General features: G+C 37.0%; 1 protein-coding gene across 1 annotated transcript in view; it reads left to right on the forward strand.

The window, feature by feature from the left end:
* IL1RAPL2 (interleukin 1 receptor accessory protein like 2) overlaps positions 1 to 18,492 on the forward strand; it is a 652,944-nt gene extending 634,452 nt beyond the window's left edge. Inside the window, exons 9-10 of the mRNA XM_038588825.1 lie at positions 3,598 to 3,768; positions 16,816 to 18,492. Coding sequence (XP_038444753.1) covers positions 3,598 to 3,768; positions 16,816 to 17,513 — 869 coding nt within the window. The 3' untranslated portion in view covers positions 17,514 to 18,492. The remainder of the gene's footprint in view (positions 1 to 3,597; positions 3,769 to 16,815) is intronic.
* The last annotated feature ends 472 nt before the right edge of the window (positions 18,493 to 18,964 follow it).

The following is an 18,964-nucleotide window of genomic DNA, read 5'->3' on the forward strand; positions in this document are numbered from 1 at the left end:
GACCTTTGAGTTGTTCAGTCATTAAATATTTTTTAAGTGTCTACTCTGCGGCAGGCATTATGTATGATATATTTAGTTATATTCTTCATCTGGGTATACACACACACACTTATCTTAGGCACTAGGGATATAATAATCAAGGAAGTTACAGTCTTTGCACTTTAAAAGCTAAGGATTTAGCACCTTGGTTAGCATAGCCCTAGAAGAACTGGGTTGTAAATAGGAATGGCTTCCTGGTGGTGAATGGGATTAAAATCAGCTTTAAAAACTGGGAAGGATGGGTGTGACAACAGGAAAATTCTTCCACAAACAGTTTGTTTCCCTTCCTCATAACATCTCTCTTCATTGGGAACATACCTATGATGATTGCTGTGCAAGCCCGCTTTCTTTTTTTTTTTTTTTTAATTTATTTTTTATTGGTGTTCAATTTACTAACATACAGAATAACACCCAGTGCCCGTCACCCATTCACTCCCACCAGTGCTTTGCCATCTGCATTGACTCTATTTTCTGGTTCCTTAGATGAGCTTAGTCAGCATGATCTAACACTGAGGAAGGCTCAGTAGCCTTGCTTAACAAAGTGGTATTGCTGAATTGCCATTCAATTTTAAAACAATTTTTAGGCCTCGTTTGTTAACCTTATATGCATCACGTTGTTGATTTTGCTCTTCTATCTTGCTCCTCTCTGTGAGCAACAGCTGTGACTATTCATGAGGTTTTCTTGGCTGTCTATATAAGGCTGAAGTGCATTTTTTAAACTGTGGCATCTGCATCACTGCTTGTTCACTAGCTGGCATCCTAGAGCTTCTGGGACATCTGACATGGTGGCTTTGAGAGCACTCTTCCTATGGTTCTGTCCAGCCACCATAAGCTCTTTATCGCTAGTTCATCTTAAAGGGACATGGCTAAAATCAGAAGCAATAATTTTCCAAAGAATGATATACTTCTAGAATGTTAGGTAAAAATTATTATCCAAACGTGTTGGGCATTAACACATATCAAAGACATCTATGTTCTTTGTTGTAACTTGATTTGGGATATGCTAATAAAGCACTATTTTTCTAGAAGAGTCTGTAGCATCACCTCTATTAGGGTATAGGTGAAGCAAGTAAGGACCAGGAATATGTGAGCTTAGGCATGGTTGGAGGGCAAATAGTCTTAGTCAGGATAAGCAATGGAGGCAAGAGTATAAAGGCCTGGTCAGATGAGTGAAAGACTCAGGTAGTCATTGCAGATGGCTGGCTCATAGTAGATGCTCAACAAATCATTGTTGAATGTATTAAAAAATAGTTGAATCTAGGGAGGTTTGTGAGGTAGAAAAATTATAAAAATCAGAGGAAACAAGGGTCTAATCTGACATTATGGAATTTGAGGCGGCAGCACCATCCATTAAGAACGATGAAATACATTCTGTTCATAAGAATGGATCTGTCCTTTGGCCTATTTTATTCTTCCAGCTGTGTATCATCAGCAGCTCTAAGTCCCAAGTGAGTAATTATATCTGGAGAAAGTCAAGGGCTTGCAGGTGTATCCTGAGCTTGATTGGAACAGGGGCAGAGGTGCTAGCATTACCAGGAGTTTCTTACATTAGCATTGCTTATGAACATCCTCGCTTCCGAGTGGTGTTTTATGCATAGGAGTGGAATGCGCCCCATTTGTAAGCCAAATGATCTCCACTATCCAGGACAGTCCTTCATGTGCATCTGCTTCTTGGCAATCAAGTAACCCAACCAAGGCTGATGGAAGCCTTTTCCAGCCAGAGGACATGCTAAAGAAAAGCCTCTTGGCTTCAGGCACCATCATAACATAAATAACCAGAGTTCCTTTCATGTGGGGGTGGTGAAGACTGGAATCTTACTAGAATTAGAACAATATAATCCTGCCTCAGATATATCTAGATAGTTAGAGGGTCCCACGTATTTCTACCCTAAGGTATTTATATTTCTTCATATGCCTATCATTTATTCCTCCTTTAGGGGGTAGAACTAAATCATTAATGGCAGAGATGAGTGGCTGCTTCATTCTGTAAATTACCTTTTGGTCATGTTTTAGCTATATTCTAATCAGGTCCGCTTTAATGAAAAATATCGATGTGGTTTAGAAACAAATCCTGAAATGTGTGCTTATCTTTTAAAATTATTATTTTCAAGTAACAATGTTTAATAAATAGTAACAGTTCCACTTAAGTCTATGCTCATTACATTTAACTTTAAAAGGATTTTTCTTGGGACTCTTGGGTGGCTCAGCAGTTTAGTACCTGCCTTTAGCCTAGGGTGGATCCTGGAGTCACAGGATCAAGTCCCACATCAGGCTCCCTGCATGGAGCCTGCTTCTCTCTCTGCCTATGTCTCTGCCTTTCTCTTGCTGTGTCTCTCATGAATAAATAAATGAAATCCTAAAAAAAATAATTTTATATAAATAAGGGAATTTTGAAAACCACTATAACTTTTCCAATGTGGCCTTTCTAAATCTTTATTTTTTAAAATTTTATTTATTTATGATAGTCACACAGAGAGAGAGAGAGAGAGAGGCAGAGACACAGGCAGAGGGAGAAGCAGGCAGAGGGAGAAGCAGGCAGAGGGAGAAGCAGGCTCCATGCACCGGGAGCCCGACGTGGGATTCGATCCCGGGTCTCCAGGATCGCGCCCTGGGCCAAAGGCAGGCGCTAAACCGCTGCGCCACCCAGGGTTCCCCAGTGTGGCCTTTCTAAAACCAATGGGGACTAATAGCTTGAGTAGCCATATTCATTAATAATTTTTAGGGAAAAATATATAAACATTTTACATTTTCTCTTAGGAGAGGTTGGCTTTGAGTCAGTATAATGAAGGAGGAAAAAATACTTTCTCAGAGCACAGTTAACTCTCTGACTAAATGTGTGAAGGGAAAACCTAATTTGGCAATAATGGAAGAATGTATATTTTGAAACAAAGGGTCCTTTTAGAAGCTTGTGTCAAATTAGTTGGGCATGGATTGAACAAAAATAACAGACAGTGCACTTGTATAAAACCCAGCTGCTGTCTCTAATATTTGGTAATAAACTACTTTTTGTATATGAAGATAATGATAGTAACCAACGGGAATTATGGCATGTGTTGTGAGTAGTGTCTCCAGGAGTGAGGCTGGATTATATTGATCTTCCACACTCTAGGGGCCAGCCCCTCTTGGATCTCTTGCACATATTTGTGCAAACAAGGTATAGTCTGTGACCAAGTAACAGAGCCAAGCCAACTGGCACAGAAAAAGTTCAAATCCATGACTTTGGTCTATTTAATCCTGCATTCAAACACACTGAGCTAATAATTTACACATCACTGAATATCACAAATATGTATAGTCACCAGAAGCCACAAATAATAACTCTCTTTTATTCTGTCCTGACTATAGGTTTCCCATTACCATAATGGTTTCAGCTCATATCATATGACTAGGTTATATTGAAATGTGCTAGATTTCTTATAACATGGCATGTGGTTTATTTTTTCTAGTTATTAATGACATTAATTATAGTGCTTAGGTCAGCCTTTAGTGGTTATAGATTTTTAGTACTTAAAGAGAACTTACTAATATAAAACCCACTTGTTGTTCTTTATATTTAAGACAACAAGGAATATGATGCCTATCTGTCTTACACAAAAGTGGACCAAGACACTTTAGACTGTGACAATCCTGAAGAAGAGCAGTTTGCTCTTGAAATACTGCCAGATGTCCTGGAAAAACACTATGGATATAAACTCTTCATCCCAGAAAGAGACCTGATTCCAAGTGGAAGTAAGTACTTTCAAGTTTTATATTTAAAGTTTTATTTCTTTTATGAAGTTACGTGGAGGCTTCAAACATCAAAGCCCAGTATTTAGATAGTTGTTTCTCACAGGAGATTTTATTGAATTCAAATTTCTCCATGATGCCTATGTTCTGAATTTATAGCACTCAAATTTTTTAAAAGGAACTCTCACTTACATTTTAGATATGGTTTTTAAATTGTGCCTTAAAGGTATTTTTTTATTATATTGCCTTGGTGTTCTGAGAACATAATAATCCTTTAAAAAAAAACTCTTCATGTCAAAGTCTTTTCAGTGCATTTCAGTTCCAAAGCTGGTCTTCTGTCATTGTGCTTCTACTTATACCTACATTCATTGTCACTAATAACTGAAAATACGCCTTGTTACTCATTTCCAGATTTATAGAAAAAAAATCCACATAAAAAAGGTGTGTGAGGCCATTGGGTATAGCACTTTCACTGTGTATTTAAATGATTTTAAAGAAGCTCTGGACTATGTGGGCTTGAATGTTACTTTTTGCTACATATTGAAAGCTATATTTGAGCATTTAAAATAAATTCTGGTTCAAGTAAAAAAACATATATTTAGTTCCTGTTACTGTTCAGAGTGCCCTACAGGCTAAAGTGTAAGGGGAATACAGGAAAGCCTAAAATATGACCCCTGCCCTCAAACAGTTTAAAATGCCATTGAAGGAAAATAAAAGTGCTAGAATTAGTTTGCATATGAGTCTATGTTAATATCCTTGAGAGATGGAAGTTAAAATGTGGCTACAAACCAAAATATGGTAATTTGTACACATGTGATAACAAAATTAAAAAGCTTATATTTTCCATGCTTCACAGTATATAAAATATTTTCACATAATTTCATTTCATCTTTATAATAACCCTATATAGAAAGAGAGCAGATACTATTATCTTCACTTCACAGATGAGAAAGTTCAAGAAGTTCAAGATCAGATAGCTGGCAAATGGTAGGGCGAAGATTAGAACCTAGATCTATTCGACTCTGGTTCTCACTCCACTAAGGCCTCTAAACTGACAGAAAACAATTTGAAACACTTGAATTTTGGTTGTTTATATCTTTTCTCAGCATTTGTATGTGTCTGTTTCTGTGTGCACATAAATATGCACACTTACATGTACATAGAAAGGAACAAAAAAGACAATATTTATTGATCCGTTACTTCCCTGCACCACAAATGTAATAATTGCCCAAACTCCTTTCAATGGTTTTCCACTCTTTTCTTTCTGTAATTCCCTTCATCTTTATGACTTGAGATACCACTTCTACATTGATTGAACCCCAAGTAACCTACTGATACCTCTGAGTCATCTTTGAATCTTCTGTATCTCTCTCCCAAATCCAGCATCCATTGCATCTTTTCCATTCTCTGTTCTCCCATTTTAATGTAGGCCCTAATCACCTCATTACTACAATGTCAATTACTCTCTGCCTTCCTTATTTTTCTTCTCATACATTTGTTTCCATAAATATATAGATATAGATATCTATATCTATCTATTATCTATCTATCTATCTATCTATCTATCTATCTATCTATCCTTGATCATGTCACTCCCCCATTCATTCTTTTTTATAAATTTATCTTTTATTGGTGTTCAATTTGCCAACATACAAAATAACACCCAGTGCTCATCCCATCAAGTGCCCCCTTCAGTGCCCATCACTCAGTCACCCCCACCCCCCGCCCACCTCCCCTTTCACCACCCCTAGTTTGTTTCCCAGAGTTAGGAGTCTCTCATGTTCTGTTTCCCTTTCTGATATTTCCCACTCATTTTTTTCTCCTTTCCCCTTTATTCCCTTTCACTATTTTTTATATTCCCCAAATGAATGAGACCATATAATGTTTGTCCTTCTCCGATTGACTTATTTCACTCAGCATAATCACTCCCAATTCAATCTTAAATTGTTCACCATTTCCTGTAGGATAAAATCCATAACTCCCAGCTAAATACTTCTGTAGTCTGGGAATATCTCAGATTGGTCTCCTAAACTTGTCTCTTACCCTTATTTGGAACTTTCACTCTAGCTACACTGCGTCTTTGATATATGTTGTGTGTCCTTGTAATGCTTTTGTTCATCCTAAACTTTTATACCCTTACAAATCTTACTTACTCTTCTCCATTTCACTGCCTCTGTAAAATTCCATAAAAATTTCTCTATCCCTATAAACTTTTTTTTTATCCCTATAAACTTTTTTACTCCTGTGATAGTTTACATTCTTTTGTTACTTTATATAGTTTTCCATCTATTTATATCTTATCTAGTTGCCAAGATTGTAAGCTCCATGAGGGCAGGGATTGTATCATCATCTAACAGAAAACTTGAGCTCATTGGATGTTTCATAGGTGCTCGTTGATTTTGTTTGGACAGTGCTTATCCTTCTAAGATAGAAAGAAATAATGAGAATGAAATAAGTAAGGGTTTAAATTTTCCATGACAATATCTAAAAGGCATTTTTCTTTAACAAGACAAATGTGAAAGCTAAAAATGAGCTTTCTGCTGAAAGAAAAAAATGTGAGGAATTCATAGGAATAGTCTCAGTCCTTAAAACAGGCTAATGAGTATATTGCTTTAATTTTGTTGATATTAGAAAGAATACCTATAAGGGGTTAAACATTGATGTGAAAAAAACATTTCTTTACTATTTTTTGCTTAATTTATTAGATTACTGTTTATTTTTTTATATTTTGCCAAGAGCATCTTTTTAAATGTAGAAATTCTATAAAATCAATTTTTAGAGTGATAATATCCTAAATTGTATTAAAGCAATATCATTACCAAAGTAGAATTTTTATTCTATGTTAAGTCATCTTCAATAGGACTCAGTGTGGTGCTGGTCTTTTGCATTCTAAAATTGTTAGCATCACAATAGACAGTCTTTATCAACTCCACCAACTGACTGAAAAACATTAGTCTTCATGTCTGAATATTTCAACATTGATTATCTTTCTTCTGAACTGGAAAATGTTGCTTCAGCATTGTGCATATCAGTAAGGGAAATGGGGACAACATGGAACACAGGAGAGCCACTTTACCAAAGACAATAGGTGACACTTGCTTATTATGTCAAGAAGAAGCTATTGTGCATAGGTGAGAGTCAGAGGCAGACAGCATGAGAGTGAAAAGGTGCATCCCAAAATTATGTCTTCTTATTGCTCCCATATAGTCTATTTTGGTGACTCTTGGCAGGTCATCTGAATCAACACCCAGTGTCAATCTATCTTAACAGGTGGTAAAAATATTTTATACTTCTTTGAGTTAGCTAGTTTTTCAGCTAAATTGATTGAAATTCATCAGTTGTTTCGGTGTATCATAGACATGTCTGAACATCTTCCTTGACCACAGAGTGTGAGGCTTTTATATAAGCCATATTTCCTAGCTTAAAGCTACAAGATTTGAGTTGAAGACTGTAATACACTGAATAAGAGATGATAGGAAGTTGTCACCTAGTATACCCTGACATTTAAAGAACTTAACATAGAAACACCCAAGAAGTCATTAGGATAGCAGAGATTTTATAGTCCACAGAAGATCATTTTAATTTTTTTGAGATCATACAGCCATCAGACTGAGCAGGGACTTGGATCCTGGGTACTCAGTGGTGCACAGGAAGACTCCTTTTACAAGTAAACCATTTGGGACAACTATGCAGTTTTTAGATGCAACCACTGGAGGGTGTTTGATTTTAATCCTTCCTTCCTGAATGAGGAAATTCATGTTCTCTGAATTCCGATTTGCGAGTGCAAACTGCAGAAGTTCTTAAAAAGGCCCTTTGACAATTTTTCTTTTTCCATCAACATTTCAGAGCTGGCTGAGCAATCACCATGTCACGATTAACGAGTTTTTCCTTTGGCATTTTTAGCACGCATTCAGGAAGTTGATGAAGTATATGAATAATATACTTGGTTTACACATGAATGACAGAGTAGAACATTTTGGACTTGTGTATGTGTGTTATTAAAGAAGCTTCTGTGGTCTGTATTTGCAGCTATTGGTACAAATTTAACAAGTTATGCTATATAAATATAGACACATTCCTGGGGGGGAAAACTAGTTACAATATTATAAGCAATGTTTGTCTCTCACATCTCATTTAAAATATGTTGACCCAAGACTACTCCTTCCTCCAAAAACTAGCAATGAGGCCTTTGAGGATTGTAAAAGCAGACTTCATAATATCATCCTTGATCTACAACAATAATTTTCTATGAATCAAATTAATGAGGTCTATGACACTAATCCATTAATGTTTAATGTCTTCACATTTGATGTACCTTCAGTTTCTTTTGCACCACTCTCATGGCATTCCAACGCAATCTCATTAACACACAAACCTTTCCAATGCATACAGTTTCAAAAGTACATAAATGGGACTCCCCCACCTTCTCTCCATCTCTGTCTCTGTTTCAGTCTTTCTCTTCCTCATATGACCAAGAGTTCTCACAAAGCTTCAATAGAAAGATGCCACTTTCCAAGATAAGGTGGTGTCTGTACTGCCCCTACTAGGGATGTCCTTTGGCCATCATGAACCAACAGAGATGGGGAGATTTGACACAAATATTTTTTCCTAAAGGCTAAAACTAAAAGTCTTCTGATCTGGACATTATTTTCCTGGCATCGGCCTACCTTTCCATCCTTGAGCCTGTGGCCAGGATCTTCCTTATGTTTTCTCAGGTTTGGTGCCTGAATGTGGCAAGAATTCCTACTTTCCAGTAAAAATTTGGTTTGTCTCTTCCCAGGCTAGAAACATCTGTCCTGAGAATAGCAAAAGCAACTTTGTTGCCAACAGGCATCTGAATGTCAGAACTGACAGGCAACCAAAAGAAAGCCAGATAGAAAACACCCTACTCAAACTGCCTAGAGACACAAACTTGAGAAGTAGAGATTTTCTCACTCCTGCAGCTGCTGGGTTTTGTGGTATAAAGTACTGTACACAGAGCACATTGTGTTCATGGGGCCTAGTGGATCCTTGAGGAATGAACAGATGTGCTCTGAAGCTGACATGTGACCAATAGAACCCAGCTGTGCAATTGAGATCCTGAGATTGGGGACATTTTTGGATGAGGACCATTTAGATTCTCTAGCCCATCTTATCTCAGTGTTTCTGCAGGAATTAAAAAATATAAAAGGTTATTGAGTTAGAATGAGGGCTACTGATCAGATGGAGAAAATAGCATTATAAGTAGAAATAACCCAATCCTGTAGCTGTTGTTTGCCTCTAAGAGAAAGCAATCAAGTTACTTAAAAATGCATATGCAATATTTATTAACAATTGTAAATTGAGCCAGTTCTGTCTGAAGCTTTAGAAAAATCTATAAATATCTAAGTGGACTTTGAAGAGAAAAAAAATTCTTCCAAAGCATTTATCTCAATTTTCCTTTCAATGCATAGAAAGACTGTGGGGATCTCTAAGTGAGTTATTCATGCATTATTACACTAGAGAAGAGATTAGTAAGTTAAAGATATTATCATACATATATTTGCTCAGCTATGTCTGTTGAAGCTTTATTTATGAATTTGGCCTCAAGTATCAGTATTATTGAAGGGGTAATTGAGTGAATGAAACTCCAGAATCCTATAACTCCTTCAGTAATTACAGGGAAAATGATAATGTCTGATTACATTCTTGCATTTCCTCGCTATTCTAATCTTCAGTTTTTTAATGCTTAGTGCTAGCCATGTGATTGTGCTGACAATGGAATGACAAATGAGTGGAGAATACATCTGGTGTCAGATGATCCCTAGTCACTTCTAAGTGAGGCATGCAAAAAATATTTTTGTACATGGATCTGGAAGTACTCATTGCCAATAGTTCCTCTAATAGCTGGACATATTGGATACTATTCAAGTAACTTTTTCCTTGGGGAGTAATAAAATCTGATGTCTGTGACCTAAAAAGTGTGATGCAGAGGTGACATGCAGAACCATGGAAATTTAGCACATTGTGTGCAATTTACTCACACGGAATAAAATTAGATATGCCCACTATCCCATTCATGTTAGAATCAAGAGAAAGGGAACTGTACCCCAATATGTCCCCAAATGTACTGAGGTCAACAGACTGAGGTTTCTCATGAAAGTTTGAGGTCAAGGAAGAACTGTGTAGAATTTCAATTGAGAAATCTACTGCTTGAGTAGCACAAAGAACAGGCTCCTTAAAACACACACACACACACACACACACACACACAAACACACACACACACGCACCAGAAGACCAGGATAAAACTATCTTTAAGTACAAAGGAGCCACAGAAAAAATATAAGGAGCAAGTTGTCTTGTCTGAGATTGCACTGATTGAAATTAGTTCAATCTACAAGTTTCTAGGGCATGAGATTATGGGAGAAAAGGGAAAGAACATTTTGCAGACTTTTTTGCTACTTTCCACATTATCTTCCTTTCAATTTTCTCTGAATGTGTTTCATTACTTACCTCTACTCTCAACAAAGAGGTGAGGAGAGATGAGAAGGAATTTAGAGATGTGGACAATATTCTAGAGTAGATTCTGCATACTCTCATGCTTCTCCACTCACCCACAGTAAAGTGTAATAGCAAAAGTAAAGGATTCAATACTAGAAATATAGTCTTCAAAGTCAAAATTGTGAGTAAATATAATTTGCGATATTTACAAGATCTCAGCAATCCATGTTAACCATTGATCAACCTATCAAGAAGAATTAATTTGGATCCTTAACATTAGTCAACAGAGGACAAAACTCCTACCAAAAATTTAGCCCCATGAACTATCTATAACTTATCAAGCCGTGGGCTTGGAGAGGTAAGGGACAGAGAAAGTTTTTGTAGGATAAGTAATATGACACACTGTGTGATTTAGAAATTCCCTCTTTCCCACACATAAACCTAGTTAAATAAAAATTTTATTGCCCCAAACTTTGTGGCAAACAACACAGGCAGAATTTTATATCTCCAGAAGCAGAATCAAGACCCAAACCTTTAGTAATATCAGCCAAGATAAAGAGGTTGTCAACCTGTATAACTCTTTCAATAGATTAATATTAAGCATCATTATTTAAAGTGCATATAGGGCAGCCCCGGTGGCGCAGCGGTTTAGCGCCGCCTGTAGCCCAGGGTGTGATCCTGGAGACCTTGGATGGAGTCCCACATCAGGCTCTCTGCATGGTGCCTGCTTCTCCTTCTGCCTCTCTTTCTCTCTCTCTCTCTCTCTCTCTCTCTCTCTCTCTCTCTCTCTCTGTGACTCTATGAATAAATAAATAAAATCTTTAAAAAAATAAAGTGCATATAGTATTTTCAGTGAGACTACATTATAAAGTATCTCACTATAAGTGTTTAGTTATACCAGAGGGCTAATAATTTCTCCCAAATATATAGTGCTGAATGATACATTTTTCTCTGGTACATATAAACCTATATTATTTTTGCTGATTTCTCCATACCAGTCATAGAAAAGGACCTGTCTCAGTCAATTAGAAGGAGCCCATTTCTAATTTCTTCTTTTTTCATTTCTAATTTCAATTTCGAAATTAAATCTTGATTTTACATATTGATATATTAACCGATAGTTTTTCATTTTTCATTTCTAATTTCAATTTCGAAATTAAATCTTGATTTTACATATTGATATATTAACCGATAGTTTTATTTATTTATTTATTTATTTATTTATTTATTTATTTATGATAATTACAGAGAGAGAGAGAGAGAGAGGCAGCGACACAGGCAGAGGGAGAAGCAGGCTCCATGCAGGGAGCCCGACGTGGGATTCGATCCCGGGTGTCCAGGATCGCGCCCTGGGCCAAAGGCAGGCACCAAACCGCTGCGCCACCCAGGGATCCCTAACTGATAGTTTTTATAAATACCACCGTTAATAGCTATCAGTTAGCTAATTGTGACCAAAAATCAATGAAGTAGTAGTTGTGTTAATGCAACCTGTCTGACCCTAATGATCTATTTAACAGATAGTGGATGTACATAGCTGTGGGTATAAGAATATCAAACTACTATTATTTGAACCTAGAAAAAAAGTAAACTATGTCTTTGCCTACAGGCTGTTTTTTAACTTTTTAAAAATATGCCAACTATCCCTAACAATGACCCTGACATAAGATAATTTACAAGTAGCTAATTGATTAGTTTGATAAATCAGATGGCTAGTAGGCAGTAGCAAGATCTCATGAAAGTTTCTGAATATATAGTTTTTTTTTCTCCCTTCTCCTTCTGCCTATATCTGTAGCAGATTCAGTTCCTGAGATTTAGAAGAGTACTGAGTTCTTTTGAGAAAGTACATACATCCTATTAGAGCAATTTCTTGGGGCTGCCATTCTTCTTGCTTCTATTTTATTGCTTTATTTCTTTCTTCAGTTTACTTTTTTGGTTTGTAATAAGCATCCTGTTTTCACGTCACATTTGTAGATGCTTTTCTACTTTTCTAAATGCACTGTAATTTTGGTTTATACAACTGCCCCTGGGCAGCCCTGGTGGCTTAGCGGTTTAGTGCTGCCTTCAGCCTGGGTTGTGATCCTGGAGACCCAGGATCGAGTCCCACATCGGGCTTCCTGTGTGGAGCCTGCTTCTCCCTCTGCCTGTGTCTCTGCCTCTCTTTCTGTGTCTCTCATGAATAAATAAATAAAATCTTTAAAAAAATACAACTGTCCCTGAAGGAAATTTTTTAATTGAATTTTCTTTCCTTTTGATAGTTTAGGTAGTCACCTTCCTTGTCTCCTATTGGCTAGAACTTTCTTCATTCTCTAATATGCACACATCCCAAAGAGGACCTAGTGACAATGCATTTCCTTTCTAGAATATTTCCCAATCTCTGTCAACTTCCAGTATAGGCAAAAGAAAAAAGATTCTTTGCAGTTGTACTTAAAATGTAAAAAATGAATTTATACCAACTCAAGCACCCCTACTAAAACTATGTTCAAGGGGATTTTTATTCTTTACCAATTGTGAAGATCAAGTAGATTAAATGTAATTGGCTTTATTTTGTGTCTGATAATTTGGCATGGTTTCACAGCCTTTTCTAGAGAAGCAGAATGCTATCAGAACCAGGTCTCTTTGGTCTTTTCTGTCATTAGAAGTTACTCCAAACCAAAATCTGCAAAGAAATAACTTAATGACCTTTTATTTAAGGGATATTTTATATTTTTTATGTGGAAAAAAGAGCCTTTTCAGGGATTCCTGGTACTCAGTTGCTAAATTTGCCTGAATAAGTCAAAGCAAGATTTAATGAATATTCATGTGTTCTGTGGATTTAGGGATTTTTTTTTAAAGTTTCCTTATTATCTCTTCGTGGTAACAAGCTTTTTAAAATGGTTTCTGAAGGTTTCTAAAATGTCCCCCACAAAACCACAGCTCTACCATGGCAAACACCACTGGCCTGTCAGAGACTACACTAGCTATAGACCAGCAATGTCTTAACATGATACCTGTTTCTGCTTAGTTTATTTGGAACTTTTCCAAACCTAAACACCCTGATTGGTCTCTAATTCAAGGGCAGCAAACTTTCTCTGTAAAGGTCCAGATAGTAAATATTTTTGGCTTTGTGGGTCATATATGGTCTCTGTTGCATCATATTCTTTTTTTTCACAACCCTTAAAAAAATTATTCCTTGCTCACAGACCATACGAAAACAGGACATGTTCTTAATGGATCAGGCACTAGTTTACAGTCATTGAATGCAGACATGCAACCTGGGGGTAAGAAGGAAATTATTTGGGGCACTTGCTGCATGGAAGCCAGCAACAACTCCCTGGCTAAAGATTAGCAAGTAAAAAATATTAACTCTACTTGTTTGGTCTCATGTTAGTTTACTTATATTTTCCATGATGGCTAAGTACTGTTTTTTTTTCTCAAAGATAAAAAGCATAAAATAAATACCTAAAAAGGGAGGAAGGAATGGGGGAAAAGGGAGACAGATGAAAGAGGAAGGGACAGCAAGAGAGGGAAAGGCAGAAAGAGTGAGCAAGAAAGCAAAAGGGAAGATAAAAGGACAAGAAGGGGAGAGAAGACAGAAAAAGAGAGAGGTAGAGAGGAGTAGGGGGTAAGGGGGCAGAAAAAAACATAGAAAAACAGAGAGAGAGCCAGAATACGGAAGCTAGTGCACAGTCTCTCCTTCTTTTCCTTAGAGCCAGGCAGCTCTTAGAGGCACCTCCCCAGCTGCTTTGAAACATTGAGGTTGCTGCCCAGCCACTGATCACCATCCCAAGAAGTGAAATGTGGGCTCCACATCTGAAAACTTCCACTTGGTTTTTCACCAAGTGAAATGGAACACAAAATTCAGGGCCCAACCAAATGGCTCATGTTTTCTTTGGGACACTTGGTCCGTGTCTACCCAGGGAAAATTTTGATGTACTGACTGACTCCAGTGCATATGATTAATGTATATATAGGGCAAACCAGGATAATTCAGACCTTTTTTTCTTCCACGGCAGGTTTTCAGCCGGAATTATCTGGATGGTTGCCTCAACTCTCCACTAGGCTTTGCCAGGATAAGCACAGCCAGTGTAGTATGCAGGAGACAGGGACCACTCCCTATCCAAGGCTCCCTTCAACACCCACACCCTGTGCAGCTGAGCATAGTGGGATCTGTCCTGACAATCATTCCTTCTGGGACCAAATGCAAATTCTGTCTAATGAATCTCTAAGAAGCCTCCCAAACCCTAAATGTTGCATTTGGCTTAGCTGTCAAATGGCAAAATAGAATAGACAGATGAAGGAGGAGAACCATACAAATGGGAGGAAAAATTGTACCCTGTTCCCTTTCCCCTTCAGGAAAGAAGATAGCCAGAGCCCAGAAATCCCAATCAAATTAATTGGTATGTATGTGTATAGTTTCTCTCAAGACTGTGGACACCTGGGATATAATTTTTTTCTTTAAATAGAGATATGTATAGATAGACATACATTTTGTTTTTTAAAATACAGTTAAAAAGTAAAGTAGACTACATATCAACACAGAAAAAGTGTGGCTCATAGAGGCATAGTTTATGTGACATATGTGCTCCTGACAAGATTTGTACAGATCATTTTTAAAAATTAAATGAAAAGCTGCAATTAATGAAGGGAAGAATACTACTTGAAATAACCCATTGGTAAATTATTTTGTAAAGAATTCCTCTGTAAAATTAATAATTAACTAATAATTTACCTGGAAAACTGTATTTTCATGGACTCCTGCACTTATGCCATAATTCTGGGTTTGGGTTTTGTTCTGTTTTGCTTTGCTTTGTGTGGAGGGAAGGTGAAAAGAATAACGGGAAAGATGCATGATAGTTTATTTTACTATATCTTACAGATCCTACCTCTAATGATGAAGCTTCTCACATAACTTCTTTCTTTTTGGGAGCAGAGAGAAAAGAAGAAAGTGAAGAGTCAGAGCTGTTGATACATTGGGATAAAATTTTTCCACTCTATTGAAACTTTCTACCTTTCCTTCCATTCTGTTTCACCAGTTCTCTAAGTGATAATTACAGAGTGATAACTTCCACCATTGCTGCTTATGTGGTGTTTTCATTTTTCTTTGTTTTTTTGTAGTTGTTTTTACTGATTTTATTTACTTTTATTTTTTATGGATTTCAATGCTGATTTTTCCCTGAATACATAATCTCTTTCAATTCTTAAGAAGTTCCGTTTCCCCTTAGGAGTTAGCTTACTGATAGTCATTGTAACTACTGCGTGAAAAAGTCCTAAAATGTATTAATTAAAAACCTAAACGATAGTAACCACAAATTGTTAAATGGGACATTCTATTTATCTCTTTTCAAAAGTTTTTTTGTTTCTCTCTTGGGTGTGTAGGAAGTTTCCTCATTTTCACTTGTGAGAGTGTTCTTGCTGCCTGCTGGTGAAAATAAAATCCTGGAAAAGAGAGAGACCTGTAAAATATGCATCTGTAAAAGAAGTTTCTCTTTTCAAGTGGCTTGTATGGGACTGTTTGGTGGCCCCACACTATGTACTGGACGTGACTCCTTGAAAGCAGTCTGTAACCTTGGGCAAATTTGCAGTGACAAATGTTGCTATGCTTCTGTAAGCACTGCTTCTGCTAGAGGGCATTGTACATGAGACAAGGCCTTGTGCTCTACTTAGTAAAGGCCTCGTGCTCTGTTGCCGCACCTGTGTCCAAGTCCCCATTTGTTAACACATGTGTGTGTTTCCCTTTTTGGCGGATAAGACTTGGGGAAGCATGATTGCAAAAAGATTATTCCACGGAATAAATAAATCTAGAGTTAGTTGAGTGTTTTTCCACCATGAAAGAACTATGACATAATCACTGCACTCTCAGAATTGCTCCACAAAGTAAGGCAAAGACTTCTCAACTGATAGACTCCCACTTTACTGCTCATTCCACGCCATCCCCCACCTCTAACTTCACCCCTTTCTCTTCCCTGGAACAAAGAGCAGCTGGTTTAAATTAAACTCATGGGCACATACACACCACTTCCCTATCTCTCAGTTCAAGGGCAAAATGGAGAACCTAAGATTGCAAATAACAAGAGGTATTCTGAGAAATGAGCTATGATTCTAGAAGAGATTTTCCACTATTTCCATCACAAATATTTTTGAAGTTGTTCATATCCATATACCTCCTGATTGCTTAGTAGTTTAAAACTAGGGGGAAAACCAAAGCAAACCCATAAATACAGTGACCCTTCATTTATTAAACAGCTCCATTTCTCTTTTCATCAATCCGATCATTACTTGTTCCCTTAGAGTACTAACCTGAAAGCCTGCCTTGAGTTAAATGATTAAATAAAAAATAGCTGAAATACACGTAAACCCTGAAAAAGTTAGAGTTTTGTATTAGTCAACAGAACACTGTAAGTAATGATAAGTGGAAAGAAAAAGTATAAGTGGAGGGATTTTTTTCATTGTTCTTTTTAAGGAGATGGACTTTATGAATATGCAACACAAGAAAAAATGTGATGTAGCTTAGTGAAAGATTGGCTTTTTGCTATATTAAAGTACAAACCTAACTCTTTAAAGACTGGAAATGTCTTTGTTTTACTCTTTCTCTCTTTCTGTGATTTGTAGCATATGTTGAAGATCTCACAAGATGTGTTGAGCAAAGCAGAAGACTTATTATCGTGCTAACTCCAGACTATACTCTCAGACGAGGATGGAGTATTTTCGAATTGGAAAGCAAACTCCATAACATGCTAGTCAGTGGAGAAATCAAAGTGATTTTGATTGAGTGTACAGAATTAAAAGGAAAGATGAATTGCCTGGAAGTGGAATCACTAAAGCGCAGCATCAAACTTCTGTCCTTGATCAAGTGGAAGGGACCCAAGAGCAGCAAATTAAATTCTAAGTTTTGGAAGCAATTAGTATATGAAATGCCCATCAAGAAAAAAGAAATGCTTTCTCGGTGCCATGTTCTGGACTCTGCAGAACAAGGACTCTTTGGAGAACTCCAGCCTATACCCTCTATTGCCATGACCAGTACCCCTGCCTCTCTGGTGTCATCTCAAGCTGATCTCCCTGATTTCCACCATTCAGATTCAATGCAAATGAGACACTGTTGCAGAGGTTATAAACACAAGATGCCAACCACCACCTTGCCGGTACCTTCCTTAGGCAACCACCACACTTACTGCAACCTGCCTCTGACACTACTCAATGGACAGCTACCCCTTAATAATACCCTGAAAGATACCCAGGCATCTCATAGGAACAGTTCCCTGCTACCTTTATCATCCAAAGAGCTTAGCTTCACCAGTGACATTTGGTAGTGAAAACTCTGAAGTCCTCTGAACAGCTATGGAGCATACAGAGTTTCTGCTTTGCCAAGCATAAAGTACACATAATAACACTGAGGTGCTGAAAAATTGTTCGAAGTAGAAGGCACAGAATCCATTTTGTACTTAAAATTTTTGTTTAAATTTCTAGAATAGTGGGGAGGGAGGGAAAGAAGAACCTGCTTTTGTAGTATAGTACCTTGTTTCAATGTATAGTTTTGATTTCTTCCTGAAAATAAAAATTTAAAAACCCTCTTGTTTTAGAGTAGATTTTTATGATACCGTTTGGACTGCAAACTTAGTAGATGAGGTATCTTCCCCATATTTATAAACATTTTAATATTTACATAGTATTTGGAATAAAGAAAACTTGAAGACTTTAATTGAGTTTGAAAATTCTGAACGATGTTTAAGGGGAAGAGAGAACTTCTATAGAATAACTGAAAAATCAGGAATTATCAAGAAAGAAGTGTTGAAGCACCCCAATTAGAAGATTGTAGAAGAAGATCAGTTTAAAAAAATGTGACTAAACTGTTTGGAACTTTTTCAACATAATGGACAACTTCTCTAGACTAAATCAACAGCTCATAATGACAGCTTATAGTTGTATAGGGAAGCACATCTTCTCTAGATAAACTGGTAGGTAGGCAAACAATATGCATTTCTTAAGCAAATAAATAGTCTGCTAGTTCTTTGAAGATAATTTTAAAGAACTCTTAGGGCTTTCTAGCCTACTTCAAAAGTTTTACAAATTTGAAAAGACGTTTTAAGATACACATTTTATTGTTTGCTAATAATTCACATTTTGGATGTTTTTCCAAATGATCTCTTGTCCTGCTTTATACAAAGATGTGAGCATCTTCCTACTTTTTTTTTTACAGCATCACTGGAGTTTGAATTTAAATAAATATTGACTGCAGGTGTCAGCAATAGAAAAGACAGAAAACAACAATACCTACAGATGAAATGCAAAATGAGGGATCCCTGGGTGGCGCACAGGTTTAGCGCCTGCCTCTGGCCCTGGAGACCCGGGATCAAATCCCACTTCAGGCTCCCAGTGCATGGAGCCTGCTTCTCCCTCTGCCTATGTCTCTGCCTCTCTCTCTCTCTCTTTCTCTCTCTCTCTGTGTGTGTGTGTGACTATCATAAATAAATAAAAAAATTTAAAAAAATGAAATGCAAAATGATTCAAATTTACTAGTGGTAGAGCACCAATTGCAGTGATTCTCATCTGAAATGTAGTTGTGAAACAGACTATTCTGTAGACATATAATATCTGCTTGGCCATGTGCGCAAAGTTCCTGCAGAAGTATCTCTATCCCTGGTGCTTCTAAGAGTCTATTTTATAGACTAAACTTCGCCACCCTCACATTATGACTGTGGCTGTACCACACCAGAAAAATCCCTTTGAATAATCTAAAATATTATTAATTTGCTGTAAGGAT

The sequence above is a fragment of the Canis lupus genome, chromosome X, assembly GCF_011100685.1.
Source record: "Canis lupus familiaris isolate Mischka breed German Shepherd chromosome X, alternate assembly UU_Cfam_GSD_1.0, whole genome shotgun sequence".
Lineage (NCBI taxonomy): Eukaryota > Metazoa > Chordata > Mammalia > Carnivora > Canidae > Canis > Canis lupus.